The sequence below is a fragment of the Camelus ferus genome, chromosome 9, assembly GCF_009834535.1.
Source record: "Camelus ferus isolate YT-003-E chromosome 9, BCGSAC_Cfer_1.0, whole genome shotgun sequence".
In the NCBI taxonomy this organism is placed as follows: Eukaryota; Metazoa; Chordata; class Mammalia; order Artiodactyla; family Camelidae; genus Camelus; species Camelus ferus.
This window is the reverse complement of record NC_045704.1, coordinates 47,780,416-47,801,661: the sequence shown is the minus strand read 5'-3', so window position 1 is coordinate 47,801,661 and position 21,246 is coordinate 47,780,416. Positions and strand designations below refer to the sequence as shown.

Sequence of the window (21,246 nt, the reverse complement as noted above, 5' to 3'; positions counted from 1 at the left end):
AGCTATTTTACGTCTTTCTTTTGTACTGAGGCTTCTAAATACAGTATGTATTTTACACTTACCGCACATCTCAATTTACATACTACATATCCACCAGAAATATTTGAACTGTATTTAGATTTCATAAAATTTACAGTTGATAAAATAGATTCACATACCCATATTATTCAAAACATATTCAAAAGTTTTCCAATAACCCCATAAAGTAACCCCCCACCAAAATTTATTTTCCTTTAATATTCGCCTCAGTTGAACTAGCCACATTTCCAAAGGCCAATGACTACAAAGCTACTGGCTATCAAAATGAACAGTGTAGGTCTAACAAATAGAATGCAATGAAAGGGTGGCTGTTTTTACACATAATTAAATGAAAATAGCACTGCAATTCATACATGCAGGTGAGAGAATCCAGATACAAACCTTTTTGTGGGTCCTTATAAAGGAAATTCCAGTGGGCAGGGTACCAAATTACTGATATGGATAGGGCCATAACTTATTCAAATAGAGGAAATAGAATAAGGGCCTTAAAATTAGGATTTCTATTCCCACTCAGAAAAAGCTATTTTTTAATATCAAAATTTTAGTACAGTTTCCTTTAGTAGTAACACTTTCCACCTAAGAGTTAAACATTTTATCTAATTAAGTTCCAAAACACCCCAAAAATGCCACCTAGACAGACCTGGAAAGCCTATCTTCTTTAAACATGTTATAGAAGTAAATCTTGGAAATAAACATAGAGAAAGAAAGCTCTTTTACAAAATGAAATATCACCAAAGTCTTAAACCTATTCTATGATTTTAAATTCAAGAGTTTAGAAGGCTGGGGAGCAGGCTGGGAGAGGGCCGGCAGGGAGAATGAATGAATGAATGAATGGAGAGCTTGTTTTTAAAGAACTCCCTTGGGAGTATGTAAATCTGCTGTTTCCACAATGTTAACAGGAGTAATAACTGCGTGGAAGGATTAAGAGTCTTCCCCCTACTTGACTATCTTACCTACTGTGCCTGCTTAAAATCAACCAAGAGACTACATGAACATTTATTTGCTTTTACTAAGTATGTCACGCACTATTCAGATAACCACCAGGATCAATTCTTGATATGCTAAAGGCATACAGCATGTTTACTTACAGGAGACAGCTAATGTTTTTGCCTGCCTAGTATCTGGTCTTTCTTTTCTCTGATATTAACATCTCAATTTTTCCTTTGGGGAATTAATACTCTCAATCATGTATTTCTAGAGAGGCTGATCTCATTTCCAACCACAAAAAGAGCATAAAAGTAACTTAAGTCAGCCTACTAAGATTCAATCCCATTACTTTTTTGTTTCAACTCAGAGGTGGAGGAATTTTCTTCCACTGAAATTACTAAGCTGAATAGAAGATAAACTGATGGCGATTTTTCCTGATAAATATATTAAAACATTAACATCTCTGAATAATGTAAATATGGGTGGTATTTTTTCTCCTTGTACCTAGTATCATACATTCTTTCTTTTAATTTTGCAGTCTTTTTCTTAACAAGACTACTTAGCATACAATTCTTAAGTGAAATAAAATCTAATAGCATTAATAAGAATTAAAAAACCCACTATACCCTTCTCTGTGACTTAATCTCCCTTAACATGTATAAACATGAAAAGAAGCACTTATCAGCGAGAATATCATGCCCAGACTGGCTACATCAAATAATATGTGATATGGAGCGAATCAAGAGGCAGACCTGCACAGTGGCTCTACTTATCAAGGAATGAGGTAATTAGGACAAAATCCTTAAATGCCATTACTTGGCAACCACCTAATTCCTTTTACTTAAAAACACGTCATGAGTGTTCTTCCTTACAATATCATGCACTAAGAAAATAATTAAGAAAACATTTAGCAAACTTTTCTTAAATATATACTTATTATAGTCCAGGCTCTCTGACAGAACAATCACAACCTACAACTGGTTAATCCTGGTCAATCTTTAAACTTACTGCCACCTTCAAAACGTATTATAACCCACATAATGAGAGATTCCCAATGGAAAGGAAAACTGATGGCAATATCATGCCTTCCCAGGTCTGCAGCTTGCTCTCTCAGTTCCACAATAATCAGACTACAAGGGTATCAAAAATGTCCTGTTCTCCCTGACAGGAAAAGATTGACAGTCCTTGACTTACTGATACTCAAACAAGAGTACCCTTGCTAGATATGGTCTCAGCCCAGCCTACCTGTCCAAAGTGAGCAGGGTAGCCCAGCATGTGCATATATAGTAATTTTGCCACATTCCGACACCGGTATGTATTGTCTTCTTCTCTAAAAGATGACCGGATTGCAGCACATTCTTTCTGGATCATTTCTCGTTCTTCGGCTTGGGTTCGGGCTGTCCGGATGGTCCGGATCAGCTCCCGCAATCTGATGGGGGCTGGCATCCTCTGGATATGGAAAAACATTAAATAAAGATGTTCATATTTTTTACTACCAAAACCATTCATACAACTTCCCACAAACATTTCTGATTTTTAAGAATTCAGGACTTGCTAAGCCCAGTAATACAAAGCTTCAGCAAAACTATTACATACAAACCCCTCAATTCAGTAAACTTCTGAAAAGAATATAAATTAAAATATTAGGTATTAACTAAAGCAAAATAGACACAGAATACACCAATGATGTAAAGCCTAACATTAATATCAAAATATTTCAGGAACTAACTCAACCCAAATCTTTAGTCAGTCCTTAAAGTAATTAAAGAAAAGCCTATGCCTAACCTTAAAAAAGATATTTTCTGCTCAACTGTTGTTAAACTCAACATAGCTCAAAAAAGTATGAGATGAATACTGAATATGATCACAATCAAAGCTCCTCAAGAGAATGAGAGATCAGGAGAAAAGACCAACTATCAGATTTAAACAACTTCCCAAGAAACATAATCATCTCAGTACCTGGTGGTACTTTTTGAAAACGTGATGAGGAAAAAAATAATAAACCAATCTCAGAAGATAAAACTGTTGACTGAAAAAATTGCACAACTTAAAAGTTGAGAATTAGGTTTCACTTAGGGCATTACTGAGAATTATAGCCTCTTAGCGCTCTGAGGATGGTTCCTGAGGAGCCAGGATGTATAGAAATTTTTGCTGGGGGTAAAAACATGCAAACATCAAAAGATTACTCTTTTTAAACACACACACACACACACATATACATACACAGAGAAAACCCAGACATCTTAAGTTAATGATTTCAGCACTTTTCTATGTATGGGAAAAATGCAAGTGTCTGGGCTCATTGAAATTATTCCTTTGAAATGCATCTTAACTATCTAGGGCCAGTACCCTATTTTTCTCCATCTTGAATTCCCCTCAGGACACAAGACTGATGCAGTTGCATATGCTTGATGGCGAGCAACATTCTTTGTTTACTGAAACGGCAAGCAACATTTTTTCTGTCCACATAGGCATGGATTGAAAAAAAAAAGTTTATTTACATAGGAAAGAGTTTAGAGTATTTCAGAATACATTCCAAGATCAAAATTAAACAAAAAGTTCTGGTTCCAATGAAGATGGGAGTAAACACACTCTATGGAGACTCCTGCCTCTCTCAACCTCTGAATGCAACTATAAATTCTGGACAAAATGCATGCCACAGCTACCTGAGGACTCTGAAAAGTAAATAACAGTGAGCAAATTGGAGAAAGAGAGCAGAACTTGAAGTTTGGTCAAACTGGAAAGAAGTTATCATTTTCCTCCAGTGTTGCCCAGCCTAGACCCAAGGGCAGACCAAAACCAAGTGCTCACTGTGTACAGAAAAGAAGTTCTAAGAAAAAGCCTCTCTTTCTGGTCCAAGGAGCAGTAAAAGGAAGATAAAGGACAATGGAGGAAATTCTCTTTTGTTTTGTTTTTTCCTTCCCTCCACCCTTGCCCCTAGACAGGTGGCTGCAATGGTGGTGGCTGTAGAAGAACAGCAATGGCAGTAACAGCCAAGCAGGTACCTAAAAACTGGGGAAGAGGAACTCTTCTCGCTGACCAGAGGAGCTGTGATCCTAAGAGAATGGAGTAAATCACTTCCTGCTTTTGTACTGCTTGATAAAAGAGTGAATTCATCCAGAAAATACAATAATCCTAACTGTAAACATACATGACAATAGTGCTAAAAAATAAATGAGGCAAAAATTTATAGATACGAAAGGAAAAATAAACAACTCCCCAGTTAAAGCTAGAGACTTCAACCTGCCCTCTAAGTAAATGACAAAACTACAGAGTATCAGCAAAGATATAAAAGACTTGAATGTCATCATCAACTAACTGAATCTAACCAACATTTATAGAACACTCCAACCAACAACAGCAGAATACACATTCTTCTCAACTGCAGAACATTCACCAAGATAGACCATGTCCTGGGCCATTAAAAAAAGTTAACAACAACAAAAAAAGTTAACAAATTTAAATATATAGAAATCATACAAAGTATGGTCCCTGACTACAATGGAATTAAACTAGAAATCAGTAACAGAAAACTAACTGGAAAACTTTCTATGTACTTGGAAATTAAATAATGCATTCCCAATAATCCATGGGTGAAAAAGGAAATATCAAGGGAAATTAATAATATATTGAAACTGAACAAAAGCATAGAAACATCAAAATTTGAGGTACATACACAAAAGCACTGCTTAGTAGACAATGTATAGCATTAAATGCTTGTATTAGAACAGAACAGACATCTCAACAATCTAACAATCTAACAATCTAAGCTTCTACCTTAGGAAACTTAGAAATTAGAAAAATAAACCAAAAAGAACTAGAAAAAAGCAAATAATGAAAAATACAAATCAATTAAGAACAACAAAAAAAGGTACATCAAGTCAATGAAACCAAAAGGTGGTTCTTTGAAAAGACCGATAAAATTGATAAACCTCTGGCCAGACGATGAGAGAAACAACACAAATTACAAACATTAAGAATGAAAGAATGAAAGAGAGGATAGCACCATAAACATTAAAAGGATAATTAGGTAATACTATGAACAACGGGGTGCACATCACAACTGGACATTCATACCAAAAAAAGCTGAACCTCACACCTTATTAATTTAAAATGTATCATAGACCTAAGTGTAAAATATACAACTATACAACTTTTAGAAGAAGATGTAGGAGAAAACCTTCATGATCTGGGGTTAGGCAAAGAGTTCTTGGACATTATACCAAAGATACAACCCATAAAAGAAAAAAATGATAAAACTGGACAAAAAGTACAAACTTTTATGCTACGAAAAACACTATTAAGAAAATGAAAAAACAAGTTACAGACTGGGATATTTGCGAACCATGTATCAAAAAAGGACTTGTATAAAGAGAATAAAAGGAACTCTCAAAACACAACAGTTATACACCAGAAACTAACATATTGTAACTGATTATACTTCAATTTAAAAAAAAAAAGTTAATTAAAAAAAAAGTTAAAACAGGCCAACTCAATTTTTTTTTTAAAGGCAAAAGACTAAAATGGATACTTCACCAAAAAGGTATAAGGATAATAAATAGGCACATTTAAAAGATGCTCAAGTATATACAGTATTAGAAATGCAAATTAAAACCATAATAAGATACCGCTACACACCCAACAGAATGGCTAAAATACCAAATGCTGGGCAGGAGGCAGAGCAACTGGAACTCATACACTGCTAGTGGGGATACAAAATGGTACTACCACTCTGGAAAAGTTTGGCAGTTTCTTATGAATTTAAAACATACACTTACCATATGACCAGGCAATCAACCCCACATCCAGGAATTTATTGTAGAAAAATGAAAACTTTTGTTCACACAAAAACCCATACATGAATGTTAATAGCAGTTCTGTTCATAATTGCCAAAAGCTGGAGATAAAATGTGGTAAATCCATAAAATGGAACACTATGTAGCAATAAAAAAGGAACAAACTATTGCTACATGGCATAACACAGAGAGCTCTAAGGCATTATGCCCAGTGAAAGAAAACTGTCTCAAAAGATTACATATTGAATGATTCCATTTATACGAAATTCTTAAGAAGACAAAACTAGTGATGGACAACAGAACAATGGTTGCCAGAGGTTAAGGCTGGGGGGACTAAAAAGGGAAAGAATGAAGTTTTTCTGAGATGACAGAATTCTATGCTAATTGTGGTGGTTATTACATAAATTTGTACATATGATAAAATTCACAGAATTGTACACCCTCAAAAAGGTCAATTTTACTGTATGTTAACTTAAAAACTAAAGAGTTTTAAAGAAGTAAACAAAAAAGCCTTCAATTAAAACAATTTAGACCTATTTGAAATCACTATAGTAATACACACTTGGGATACTAAATGGACGAGGGGAAAAGTTACTAACTGGTCCAACCTGCTTTAAGGCACATTTAACCACTAGTGAAACAAAACTGTTCAGCCTATAAAAGATAACACCAAACCCTTATTTAAGGGATGGCTGAAGTCAGGCCTCACCTGAAAGATGGAAGTCATTTTCTTCGCCAATAAACAAGGGATGAGACCTATGGTGGAAAAAGGAACTAAAAAGGGCTCTACTTATCTGAACTACAAAGGCAACAAGTTGTCTAGAAAGGAGTTCCCGAGTGGCAGGTTGATAGGAAGTGCCTTCACAACACAGACAGCTCAGAAAACTTGCCTGTTAAGTTATGTCCCTTTTGGACTTCTGAACAAGTGAACTGAGACTGAAAGAGACGATAATGCTTTAAACACATGGAGAGAGACAATGAGAAATCTTTGAGACATATATTTCTCTTTACTTTCTACCATAGATATGTAAGAAAGCCTATTCTAAAAATTCTAGCCATTTCAAATCCTGCAAAAGAGAAAAACAAAAATTTTGTGTCTATTTTGGTCAAAGCACTGAAAGGAAGAAGGCACACTACACAAACTATGCACTGAAGTAGTAGCAACTGAAGTAAAAGAATTATGTGGGTGAAAAAACTACTGGGGTATATAGAATTGGGCTTAGTAAGCTAGTCCTGGCTCCTCCCCAAGTCCTCCTACATTAATAAACCTTGAAGATTATGGTTTTATATTTTGAGTACAGTTTTGAATGACAAGTCAAAGTTCTTAAATCTTCCAAATACATACTCTTAAAAACATATTAAATATTCTTCAGACACAATTTCTATAAAGAAAAGAACACATTTAAAAGAAACAGTAGAGTCAAAACAATAAAAGGAAGATCCTAATAATCAACCACGTCAGTCAAGCTGCCTAGAGCAAGTTGCCAGACTTCTCCAACACTCTGTTCCATCAACTGAAAAATAAGGTACAGAATCAGCTATAAAAATCTTTGAGGAAAAATACTGATTACCATAATATTCTATTTTCAGTTTGTTAATTTTAAAAGTATCATTTGCCATAAATCAAATGTAGCCCCTTCCCTTGACAGCTTTTATAGTCAATTAAATCTGTACAAGGAAAAAAATAAACCAAACTGCAATAAGGAGCAAATGCATCATATACTATACTTAACTGAAATATAGCCATTAAGTTTGAGAATCTTAAATTCAGAAACCAGCAGAATCAAGGTCTTTAACCAGAAACTGAAAAAAAAAACAAAGAAACAAAAACAGTTCTGGTCTAGACTAGTTTTAAAACAGAGAATACTGTATCGTAAGTTATGTCAGCATAACCATCATTTAAATCTACTTTAAAATGTAAAGGAAGAATGTAAAAAATATGGAATCGGAAGTTAGCTTCATGTACCTCTTCTTTTTCCTCCAATTCAATTAGTCACACTACCCTGTAGATGACCTAAGTAATAGGGAAACATGTTATACAAGAAAATGTCAATCACTCATTCAACAAATATTTGCTGAGCCTTCTCTATGCTAAGCATTGCAAAAGGTGCTGGGGACTGGCAAGGACATGGTCTCTATCCTTAAGAAGTCAAAATCTACTGAGGGCAACAGATTTTTAAATTCCAGCCATATAATAAAAAGATACAGAAACTGTTGATCAATGACAGAACAGAAAATTATGTTTATGGTAAGCCAAATTTTGTCATGGCCAAACTAAGTCAATGTATTTAGAAATTTTTTCTTTTGTGAAATTAAGTGATTTCTGGATCAGCCCAACAAATCCAAAATCTCATATAGAAAGAGATCTGTAGCACAGTACCAGTGCACAATTACTCATCTAAAACCCTCAGGGGAGAACTGAGAATTTTCTGAATTTTAGAAAAGTAAATACAGCACATAAACTATATGTCATAATTTGCCTACCATGTCTGCAGCAGTTCATTATCAAATAATATTTCTGCAGTAACACATAAGAATAGTCACATCTAATGAGAGAAATAAATATTACACACAGCCTCACGTCTGGTCCGGTCAGATTTTAACACCAAAAGAATTATGAAGAACTCGTGTTTTTATTTGGGGGATTTCAGATAAGGGATTGTGTACCCTTCTCCTTATCCAATGACTCTTATCATTGTTTAAAATGATGACCCTGGGGTAAAATTACCTAGGTTTGAATCCCAGTTCCACCACGTATTAGCTCTGTGTGTGTGTGTGTGTGTGTGTGTGTGTGTGTGTCCTTGTGTAATTAGCCTAACCTCTCAGAGGTTCAGTTTCCTCATCTGTAAAATGAGGAAAGTACCTACCTCAATGGACAGTTAAAAGAATTAAATCGGAATGCACATAAATTTCTTAGCAAAGTATCTGGCACATAGTAAGCACTAAACAAATGTTGGCCATAATGTTGGCTATATGAACAAATTATACTTGCATTAATTTTGAGCAAAAACAAACTGCAGAAAGATATACAGTATTAATATTTATAAAGGTTTAAAACACATGGAGGTATCTGTTCTTTAGAGATACTACAAAACGCAGTTAAGAGAATAAGAACGTGCATGTGAAAGATAACAATCAAATCCAACACAGTGGCACATCTGGGAGGGAAGGGAATGATCAGGGACAGTGATACACAGGAAGTTTCAGCTATGTTGGTGATGTTTTATTTCTTAGACTACACAGTGGTAGGTAAGTGAATGTTTATTATTATTATTTTCCATATGTTTTATATCTAAAATATTTCATATTAAAAATTAGACTCAAATACATGCAGTGAATGTTGTGGAGTATATAACCTTTTTGCTTTTATTACAATGTTGAGGATTTCCTTATTTTCTGAAAGTTTTTATTTGCTTTTCAAAATATTCAAAGACCACAAGATTCCTTAAAAAACAAAGGCTTTAACACCTATCATAAATAATAACACTCTATCCTTTTAAAAAAAATTGGTATGAATATTTTAAGGTATAGTGAGACTTAGCTATCTAGAACATAGCTGAAAATCCAAAACACATTTTTATAATCTTGTGTAGCCAACAGAAAGCATCACATTAACATACATATACACAAAACATCTACTTTACTCTATTTGCAGATTCTTATTCAGCTTGTTCCAGAACAGAACAAATTAGAAAACTGGCAGGGAAAGTGAAAAGGGTGAGAGGAGAAAGAAGTTGTTTTAGGAAAGGACATTTATGGTAGTTAAAATGTCACCTAACAGGAATGGAAGAAACAAAAATGGTCATAAAACAAAGAAAAAAGACCTATATATAACAGAAACAAACATTCAAAAGCATAGTAGCAAGACTAATAAATTCTAGGTATGTGCTATAAGAACACTGTGCCTATATAATATACTACACTGTACAACTGAAATCTGTGAAGAGGATAGATCTTGTATTCTTACCACAATTTAAAAATTAAAGTTTATGTCCTTACTTCATGGATTTCTATCCTATTAAAAAAATTTTAATGATTAATCAAAAAGGAAAAGATCAAATCACTGGTAAATCTCTGCCTTTGACTTCCGCCATAATTATCTTAATTTACAATTTAAAAAAAAATCCAAAATTATTTATCTCACGCACAGAGCATAAAAAAGTCTGAGGTTACTTAGTGTGCTAGCAAAAAGCATTCAACTCTCCCTAAAATCCTAAGAGTATTAAAAAGTTACAAACGGGTACCATAATTAGTTTTCATGATAAGACCTTGGCTCATCAAGAAATGGTTCAGTAAGATCAACATTCAACATGTAACGTAAAAAATAGAAAAAAATGAACATAAAATTATATCCTAACCCATCAAACTATATACATTAAATATATGCAATTTCTGGTATATTTTATCTCAATAAAGTTATTTTTTAAAAATAAAGATAACAATTACACAAAAATAAAATAAAATATTATCTGTGGAATAACCAATTTCTAAAAATTATATAGTTCAGATACTGCTTGCTCTTATTAACGCCCTAACCCATCAAATACCGAGAAAGGTATGTTAAAGTCTATGACTATGGCTGTGTTTCTATCAATTTCTCCTTTTATACCTAACCACTTACATTTAGTATGTCAGTGGTTTTAGTCAATACCTAAGTGTCCGTATGTTTTATGTTTACATTCTTGTTATCAAACTAAAATGTCCCTCTCTCTGCCATCTTTTTTCAAACTAATAATAAAAAAAAAAAAAAACACTTATTAGGACAAGAATGGAAAGGGAAAACAGAAAACTTAAACGTCTGACTTGTTAAGGTATAGGGCTGTGGCTAAATGTATTCTATTTCATTAATGGTTATTTGATAAATAATGGTGAAAATATAGAGGAAAAAAAGAAAATGTGAAATTCATTTTGAAAAAATTTCTATCCAAAATGGTTAAACAAAATTAGGTTTCAGGAACTTAAACTAGAGTACATACCCAAAGCAGTCAGAATTATAAATGCTTCTTTAGGAAGAAAATTTTCAACAGTAGAAGAGTCAGGGGAAAAAAAAAAAAAAAAAGACTGCGTATGTTACAATTTTATAAATAAATTTTATCCCTGAAATGGAGAAAATGGTTATTTTCCAAAATTTCTATAAATCCCTTGGGGGATAAAGATTTTCCTCATACATCAATACCACCCCCAAGCCACGATTATTTTTTTTCTTTAAAATACTTATTTTTCCCACTCAATTATAAGCTCCCTAAAGCCTGATCCATGTTTGTTTTATTTATCCTTGTAGTCCCCTTGCCTAAAAGAGTAGGAACTCAATAAACATTGTATTTACTGAATTCTAAAGGCTAGAACAGTCTTATCTAAAGAAAATATACTTGTCCTTTCCAAAGCATACAAAATAAAGTGCACCGGCTGCTCACTAACAGCTATGCGAAAGGCATCAAGACTCAACCCAGTCCTCTAATCTACTCAGTTAATGTTCTCCCTTACTCCTGTGCTCACACTCCCTGGCTGTGAGCTCTGAGCTGACAGCCAACAGTCAAAAACATATAACGAAAAAGCTGGGGCTCCTCCTCCTATGTGATCCTTTGAGGTCTAAATCTAAAAAGAGATCCTAAATTAAGAGCAATTTTCCAATATTAAGATTATCTCCCTTTCTATCCACACATTATACTTGAAATCTTTCTTGCTAAACAATAAGAAGTTAGATTTCAGTTAACTTTTACCACTAACTACTGTGTAACATCCAGTCATAGATTTGTAAGTATGGATCAGAATGCTAAAGGGACCTAAGTTAACACTGAGCAAAACCCTCCAGAAGAAATTACTATGCTTTCTCTCTCACACTCTCCATTCTTTCATGTTTTGCTCCACACAGAATCACTACTTTAGATTTTTATCTCATATGTATACCTGAATTGCTTTAATGCACGTAAAACTTACAAAATACTATGACCAAAATAGTAAGAAAGCTTGATATAAGGGACTTAAGAAACTTAAATCAAACTGATTAGCAGTATTATGCTTCAATCAGACTTTTACTTTCTAATACATCTTATAGATACTACCTGTCATTAATCTGACTTAGCTGAGTTTTTTCACTGTGTCTTTGTGCTTTTCTTTCTTTTGGGGGAAGGGGACAGGGAGGAGGAGGCAGCGCATATCTATTTCTTCTGTATGAAGAAATGTGTTCATAGAAGAGAAATGCTCTACAGAGTGAAGAAAAAGGGGAGACCAGTGCTACTATCTCATTGTTTGAACAAGAGAGATTAAATCTGGGGATAAGTATTTTGGTCACTGGAGAAGCAAACACCATTGTGGGACAAGGACAGTTCTTTCATCAAGTTTCACCATGGCCTAGAATGATGAAACCCTCAAGACCATCCAACTTTATATGCTGTGGTTTCAGGTTCACAATGCAACTTTCTGATTATTAATCACCTTTCTCAAGTACCTTGCCTCCCAAATACCTCCATACAAGGAACAGAGTGCCCTGGAAAGTAGATACAGGTAATTCAGTAGAAAAGCATAGTCCCTTGTGAATTACAACACTGTTCTTCCACCTTACACATCAGTGCATTTGATTAGGATGAATCATCCCTAGGTGAAATACTAAAATGGAATTTCTGGATTTTCAAGGCTAAGGCTGTGAAATGTGTGAGCACATTAAGATACCATCACACCCTGTCTAGGCAATCAGGTGGCATCCCTTTAAGAGGACTTCAGCTCAATTCTCCCTAATATGCCACAGTATTACAGGAATCTTCTTTTATGCTTAATTATCTATAACCAAAATTCAGCAAAACTTGAGATTTTAAAAACAGATGTATGTAAATGTAAATGTCTACTGAACAATTCAATCACACTAAGACATATGAAAAACAATTAAGGCCAAACAAACAATAGATGAACATGATCAACATCTAGTTTGACAGTAAAAAGCAAAGTTTTACTCTCCCAACCTTAATATTAGCAAAAATATCCTAAAGAGTCCTCAACTATCAAAAATTGTCACAAAATTCTCCAAATAAAATCTTAATTGTTTAAAAAATATGCCCCAAAGGATATAATAAATGTTAAAGGGGATTATCTGTGCCTTGTATGAATACAGGTGCCTTTTTAATCTCTGTGTATTTTCTGATATCTTTCAAATAATGAACATGTATAATCTGAGAAACAATTCTTGTTTTGAGGATTCAAACACAGTAACAAAAACCACAGAGTGAGTAAATAAAGCAAAACTGCAACTTTCAAAATAGTAAGACGGCATTCATCATAAAAGGACAGAGTCACAGTTATCTAAGGGCACTTTTCTACAGGATTAGAAAGTTATGAGAAAGTGATTTAATACTAAGGTAATAAATTTTCGCTAGCATATTCTTCACAAATCCAAGTTCTGTTAATTTGGGACAGCAAGAAGGAAACAGAAGGGGTTGGGGGTGGGGGCATTGGTTCATAGGGAGTTAAAGATTCATTTTTAACCTATGTTTCTGACATTAGTTAGAAATGGGGGAAAAGTCCCAATGACAAGTGTCAAAAACTATAAAATATTTGGAATAAATTTAGCAAGAAAGATATATGAACTAGATGAAGATAACTATTAAATCTATAAAGCCTTTACTGAAGGACTTAAAACTAAAACAAGACCTCAATAAATGGAAATTCATCATAAAATTATCATCACTGAAAAATATCAGGCCTCCCAAAATTAATATACGAACATAGTGCAATTTCAAGCACTGAACTTTTTTGAGGTTTTCTGAAATCAATATAATTATTTTCAACCAATATAGATGTAAGAATAAATGTTTAAGAATAGTCAAGAAAATGAAAAAGTACAATGACAAGAGTTTTTCTTAGCAGAGTGTAACTTTCTATAGGCTATAATACTCAAAGCAGTAAAATAATGGTACAGGAAGAGTAAAACGGAATATCCAGAAATAGAGCAAACATATATGGGAACTTAACATATGATAAGGTAGCATTTAATTCATTGAGGAAATGATGGTTTATTTAGTCCAGACATAGCTGACCCTCAACAAAGGAAAACCCTAAGACCCCTACTTCACACCATATAAAAGTTAACTCCAGATTAATAAATACATGTGTCTTAGGACAAAAAATTAATATACTATAAGATGTTCCCACAAGATAATGAGAAAAACAACTTAAAAGAAAAATGAACCAAGAACATGAACAGACAATTCTCAGTAAAGGAAGTCCAGATGGCAAAAAAAAAAAAATCAAAAGAAGGTAGTTCCAGCAATGGTCAGGGAAATTAAACTTAAGACAAAACTGAGAAACCATTCCATTTCTCAACTAGCAAACCAGCAAAAATTAAGTAATTACATCCAATGATGTGATGTTATGGAGAACCCACTCCTAGTGGAGGTGGAAATTATGACAACCTGTTTAGAGAGTAATCTGGCAATAATAAAATTTAAAATATAATTCCTTTAACTCAGAAATCTCACCTTGAAAACATCAGCCTGTAGAAATAAAAGAATGAGCAAATAAGGTGACATATATAGGATGTTTACCGTAGCACTGTTTGTGGTGGCAAAATCTAGAAACAGCCTATAAATGTCCACAGAAAAACAACTGAATAAATTATGAACAGTATATCCATACTTGAGACATAACAGGGATATTTAAAAGAACAAGACAGAATTATATTTACTGACCATGATGTCTTAAGAAAAGCTTGTTACATAGTAATATAAAAAGTATGATCTACCTTTTGTAAAAACAAAGAACCCCTATATATGTACATTTATGTTGTATATACAGTACGTGACCAAGCATGGAGAGAAATATTGAAGTATACCCATAACCTGGTAAAAAGGTTGGGAAGTAATAATGAAAGGGTTAGGGAAATGAATAGCTTTTTTAGAACTATGTCTTTAGATTTTTTTCACTTACTACAATGGACATTTATTACTTTGTAAATTAAATAGATTTAAGAACTTTCTTCTTTCTTTTATAAATTGAAGTATAGTTGATTTACAATGTGTTAATTTCTGGTGTACAGCATAGTGATTCATTTAAACATATATATTACTTTTCATGTACTTTTTCATTATAAGCCATTACAAGGCGTTGAATACAGTTCCCTGTGCTATATAGGACAACCTTGTTGTTTATCTACTTTATATACAGTAGTTAGTATCTACAAATCCCGAAATCTCAATTTATCCCTCCCCACCCTCCTTCCCCCAACCCTGTAACCATAAATCTGTTTTCTATGTCTGTGAGTCTGTCTCTGTTTTGTAAGTAAGTTCTTTTGTGTCCTTTTTCAAAACCTTAAAAAAAAATCCTCAACACTATTAAAGTAGATTATTCAAACACAAGGCAGAAGTCAGTAACAAAGCACTGAACTATTAACATATTTCCATTTTGAGGGAAAAGATCGAAGTTCTCAACTTACTATTAGTTTCCCCAGTATAATGAATTACATAACAGGTATTCAAAAGAAAGAAAAAGATGGCAGGAATAGATTTCTTTGCTGTCACTTGAAGCTTTTACATAAGAAAGAGTCTGAGTAGATTACCAAAAAAAAAAAAAAAGGATAATATCAATTTTGGAATTAAACATCTAAATATTTTCAAAAACAAAGATAAGGTTTACTGTATGTTTTCTAAACCTGTAAATAAACTTCACTGACATCAATGGTAGCAATCACAAGTAAATGACCTGCAGCAGATTCCTGTAACTCACTCAGGACCCTAATTATTTTTGGCTTGACCAACGACCATATATCTGAGTACCTGAACAATTTTTCCAAAGTTCCCAATTTTTCCATGTCCATTCACATCATCTATTCCACAGAGAAGCTACTAAACCACTGTGCCATGTACTAAGGATGTCATAAATTGGATAGTTTTTGTCCTCTGGAAGTCCAAAGAAAAGTAAACAATTCAACAAGTACTGAAAAAAGTACTACACTTCTTTGCCTGGGGTAGAGAGGAAGGAAGAATAGGTTCATTAGGTGGATGGGAGAAAGGAAAGCATTCCAGGTATAAGCAGAACAGGTACAGTGAGAATGAAAGAACATGGAGTATTCAAGAAATAGCAAATAGTTCAGTATGTGTAAATAAAAATACAACCAAATGCTAGTAGAACCAAATTGTAAGCTATTTCTTCATTCTATATTCTTAAATAATCAACACCATTTATTAAGCTTTCATCATGTAAAGTTTCTAAAGAAAATAGAGTCCATTCCTTCACTGATAGAAATATACATTTAAAAAAATCACATTATTGAGTACAATCAGAAAAGGGGGCTCTTTCTTCTCTACAATAGTTTTCCTTCAATAATCATACCAAAAAAAAACCCCTAATTATCTACAAAGATTCAATGAACTCTTATACAGTGTGTCTATTATTTTCAGCTAGTTTCCTTATTCATCTCAAACCAGTATTTTCACATTTTTTTAAATTTATTTTTTATTTAGCTTATTTTGGGGAGAGGTAATTAGGTTTATTCACTTCTTATTTATTTTAATGGAGGTACTGGAGACTGAACCCAGGACCTTATGCATGCTAAGCATGCACTCTACCACTGAGCTATACCCTCCTCCCCTCATCACAGTTTAAAAGTATCATGGTTTCAAAAATTTCAAGAAGTTGGAAGGAAATCAACTCTTCTGTGCAGACTTTAAAAAGGAATAAAAAAAAAAAAAAGTAACTTCCTTTCCTTTTCTTCAGCTTGAAACTGAACAATTTCCCAATTATGAGGTTTAGTAAATAGCTTCACTAAATTTAGCTGTAAAAACACTAATGGAACTCCTTTTACTTTGAGTTGTACAACTGTGTGATCATTTATAAAGGTTAGATCTTATAACCAAATAGTGTACATTATCTATGCTATGACAGTCTTAATTTTAACCCAAAGGCTCGTAAGGAGGGGAGTGCAAGTATTTCTCAGGTCCAAAGCTCTAAGTTCATGTCTTTTTCACATTTGCTCTTCCCAAGAATCCATAACATTAACCTCAAAGCCAGACAATCTAAAAGCCTAGGATGCTCAGCATAACACAAATACAATCAGCTATAAGAAGAAAGCTGGAGTGAGCAAAGCAACTGCCTATCAGGTTACACTGTGACTGTTGCACTGTAATAACAGAGAAAGGAGGGCAAAAACTACCTGCCTTTAAGATGTCTTTAATTATTAATAAAGTACAAAGGTCACGTATGTTTTCTCCATCTTTTAAAGAAACAATGATTTTTTTTTTCCTTCTAAACCTGTTTTTCATGACATTTATAACTCATTAATTTTCTCTCTCCGGTGGTCTGAGTAAGCCAAAACAAAACCAAAAAAAGGGGCACCTAGTGAAAAGGCATTTCTCTTCTTAATCATATTATCCCAAGCCTTGCCCTTTTCTACAAAAGTGTTAGTTAATACTGTAATACTGACTCAACAAGTTTGGCAAGTGTGGTAAGTCCCCCCCCCCCCCCACTTCTGGACCCTTCAAACTTTGACAAGAGATTGTCTAGTAACCAGAACTCCTGGCAAAAGAAAAAAAAGTGTTTTGTGTTACTTCTTCAATGAAGAAAAACCTTACACATACTTTCAAGGTAGAAATGGCACATTTATTGAAATAAAATTTCCCATACAAAAAGCCTAATGAAAAAAATCCTAATACTTTTTGACAAAGATGATTTTCAAAACTTACAAGCTAAGAAACATAAGAGCTTAGATAAATCTACATGTTCTCTTAATTTTAAAATTGCTTGCTACTTTAAATACCATCCTGCATTAAAGAAACTGAATAAAAGTAACAAAAGGATAAAAGAAAATCAAAATGAAGAACTGAAAACAATTCATACAGCAAAGAAAGACTAAATTACCAGCACAGAAAACAGCTAAACGAGTCGCTTGCAGTTTGAAGAAAGATAAGTTTTAGATTTTCTGAAGCTAAATCTAAATAAGAATTTTAAAGTTTTGATATCTATTAAATCCTGTTGTATACAGAAAAATTTTAAATCCTCAGCAAATGCATATAAGGGGATTAAGCATTTTGAAAATCTGTTTTGGTATGTAGTTTCCCAATTAAATTTTTTTAATTAAAAATAATCTTTTGGAAAATGCTCATTCAACTTTTTCAATCTGCACAATTTTTACAAATCACACACACACACAAAAACAAACCCTTGGGCTTTTGTTTTTATACACCACTGATTTCAAGTCTATTTTTTAAAATAGTGGGATGAAATATCACCAAGGCACTGCTGACAATTTTTGTTACTATACAGTTTCACTCTCAAATTCACCTTCAAATCTAGAACTGCTGTCAGTGAAACATATCAAAGAACAAGCAACTGTTCCCAAAAAAAAAACTTAAGTTTCCTAAACAATGTGAATTTCAAGTATAAACCTAACCACCCTAGACAAAGTAGACACTCAAATACGTGCTGCTCAATCAACGGTGCACTACAATAAACAGCAGTTTGTTTATCATTTGTAAGGCAAAAGGACATTTTCTCCAATTGAATGCAAACCGTCTAAGAATGAATGACATTTAAACACCATTACATTATACCATGAAATGAAATGAGTAAATAACACCTATCTGAACAGCTCCTCTAATACCCTGTCTTAAAAGTGTAACTCATAAATAGAACATTTCAGTAGCAATTTCAAGGGGATACTTAGTAAATGAGCGAGGATTCCTCAGATGTTCCGTGTTTGACAGTTCTTCAAAAAAGACGACTCCTTAACTTCAGAATAAACACACAAATAGTAACTAATATATTTCTGAAAAGTCTCCTTAAAACGAGTAACAAGAACACTGACTATTTACAATAAAAATATTCAATATTCTACTGAGACATCATATGACTAGAACAGGAATTTATCCACCTAATAACCTGATGATAAGAATAATGCACTCTCACGTGGATTAGAAGTATTAAAAGATTTGATCCAGTTCAAGACAGAAAAATAAGCATCAGCAGCCACTAGGCTACAATCTCAAATAAGTTATTTTTCTTTTGCAGTTGTAAAACTTCAGGCTGAGGTGAAATAGAGATGATTCAATCACACCCATCGAACTTGAAATGTAGGAAATAATCAGTAAACTGTTGTGAAATGCTTTTAATTCAAGCATGCTACATTGCAAACATACGGTAAGAATATTTTTAAACTAAAAATTAAGGTGTACAGTCTGATAAGTTTTATGGGGAACAGTTAAAATGATCATTTAAAATCCAACTATCCCCAGATTTGACTTTCAATACACGAAGTCAATCCAACTATTTTTTATAATCAGTCAACAAAGATCATTACTGTACAAACCATCTGAAATTTAAGATCACTGAAAAATCTTCATTCACTCCACTCTTCTGTTAACTAATCGCTAGAGCAGCCAAAAAAGTTACTTTCTTTTCAATGTCAGATTAAGATGCTTCTTCACAGATGTCCATGAGCAGGCATATATATCATCAAGAAAAATACATGTGTCAAAAAGTACCCCAAAGCTGTGTTCAGCACAGGAAGGGAATCTACAAACGAGAAAACATTTGACAGCCTCTCCCTACCACCTCCCTCGACCCCACAAAAGCCATTTAATCAGCTTTATAAACATTTACTGCTTAAGTACACTGAGCGAACGCTTCGACGGCTCTCTTAGAATAAACCCTAACAGGGAAATACAACCAACCGTCCCGACTCCGTCAGTCAGGAAAATCGGGAGAATTATTAGAAATTGACGCCTGCAGTATCAGGAGTTTGAGGAAAAGGTAAGCAGTGCATTCGCAGGTGAATTTAAGGAAAAATAGAAAAAAGAAAAACCCGGAAAATTGGGAAAGAAGTTGGTCGGAAGGTTAGAGGCGAGGCCGATGTCCAGTTCTGAGAGAACGGCAATGCAGGTGCAGACAGCGATTCTCTGAGCATCTGGAAATGCTGAAGAGAGTTCTACAAAAGACCTGACCCGGCTATAAGATACAAGATACGTGGCACAGAGAAGACACGCGGGGGTGGGACCCGCCCCGCTAACCCCAGGCTCTCTGAATGAGCCCTCAAAGGAAGAAGCCGCCTGAGAAAGTCAATGGGTCCAAGAAGGCCCGCACCGGCGGGCAACGCCACAGCACGGAACGCAGGCGCGCGCAGAGCCTCCGCGTCCAAGGCCTCGGGTCGCCCTCAAGGAGTGAGAGCAGCCCTTGGGGCTCAGGGCCCCTTCTGGCCCAGCCTCTGTCCTCTCTTCTCACCCTTCAAGGCCTGGAATCGGACCTCGGGGATTGACAGGAAGCTTCCGGCCGCGCGCTCCCAGCAGGCGCGGGGCAAAAGAAGCAATATGTTCTTAGCGCCGCGAGTGACACTCACCGGCCCGAAACCTCGACTGAAACCAGCAGCTCCGGGGGCGGCGGCAGCAGTGGCAGCAGGAACCGAACATCCAAAATGGCGGCTCCCTCAGCCTCACCACCGCTACTGCAGGCGGAGGGATCTTTAGGATAGAGGGAGCTTTTAACTAACTTAGCACACTATCGCAGAAACTTCGGCCCGTTTCACTCTGCTTGTCGATTGCGCGTCCCCTGACTGCAACTTCTCGTGCCTCCCCTCTCGTATTATCCAAGTACTCGGACCCCGCCGAGGACTATTTGCCAAGGAGGAGGTGACTGCTCCTGGCAGAGCGACGCAAAGCGTAGTAAGGGACCGGGGCTGTCACTGATGACGCGAGACGCAGCTGCCGAGTCACCGCTGCGAAGAGTCTGAGCGAGAAACATCCGGTCGACCCCGGAGCCCACCGACATTGGTTCCGCTTGGGGTGGGGGTGGCGGTGGGACTGGGTTACCAGGAAGTGGCGGGGCCACCTGAAAAGGGTGGGGCTAACAAGGTAGCGAAGGAAGTGGGAGAGACGAAGCAGGTGGGGGCGGAGAATGCTGAGCCAGGCTGAGCCCGTCTCGATCCTCTAGAACCCCACCATTCTTCCTCTCACCATTGAGACCTTAGCTTTCTCTTTAGGTTAACTTCAGGAACATGCTCCAAATGGTCTTGGATTTTTATGGTATCTTTTCAACGTATTTTGTAAAAATCAAAAGAGAGGATAACACAAAAGGATAGATTCCAAGTTCAGTATCGCCTCTCAACCTCCTGCATTGAACAAGACATTTAAACTCAGTGGGCCTCAAGTTCCTCATACGTAAAAAGAGAGGATTTGGACTAGTGATTGCTAAAATCCTTCCAGAGCAGGCTTTCTGACTGTGACTTTATTTGCTAATGACCTAAGCCAAAGACAGTCCAACCTGGCTTGATAAGTAATTTCTAACACCTGACACGAATGTTTTCCATGTCAACGTAAAGAGGGCCATTTACGTACCTTGGCCTGTTTAAAGGAAAAATTTGACCTACCATTCTTTGGGTGGAATGGCAATAAAGTATCCCAGAAAGTGAATAATAAACAAAGCATCTAGCTGGATGACAAATAGAACTAATCACACATCTTAAGTTTAGGACCTGCCATGGGCAGGAGGTTGCACTTTTTCCTTAGCCATT

General features: G+C 35.2%; 1 protein-coding gene across 4 annotated transcripts in view; it reads right to left on the bottom strand.

Moving 5' to 3' along the window:
- AP1G1 (adaptor related protein complex 1 subunit gamma 1) overlaps nt 1-21,246 on the bottom strand; it is an 81,686-nt gene that overhangs the window by 45,477 nt on the left and 14,963 nt on the right. The window contains exons 1-2 of one of the 4 annotated variants that reach the window (XM_006183698.3): nt 20,077-20,438; nt 2,212-2,415 (exon numbers count right to left, since the gene is read on the bottom strand). In XM_006183698.3, the coding sequence (XP_006183760.1) occupies nt 2,212-2,412 (201 nt within the window). In that variant the 5' untranslated portion in view covers nt 2,413-2,415; nt 20,077-20,438. Of the gene's footprint in view, nt 1-2,211; nt 2,416-19,961; nt 20,439-21,246 lie in introns of those variants that run through there. The other 3 variants (XM_006183699.3, XM_032486665.1, XM_032486664.1) reach the window with 3 other exon arrangements.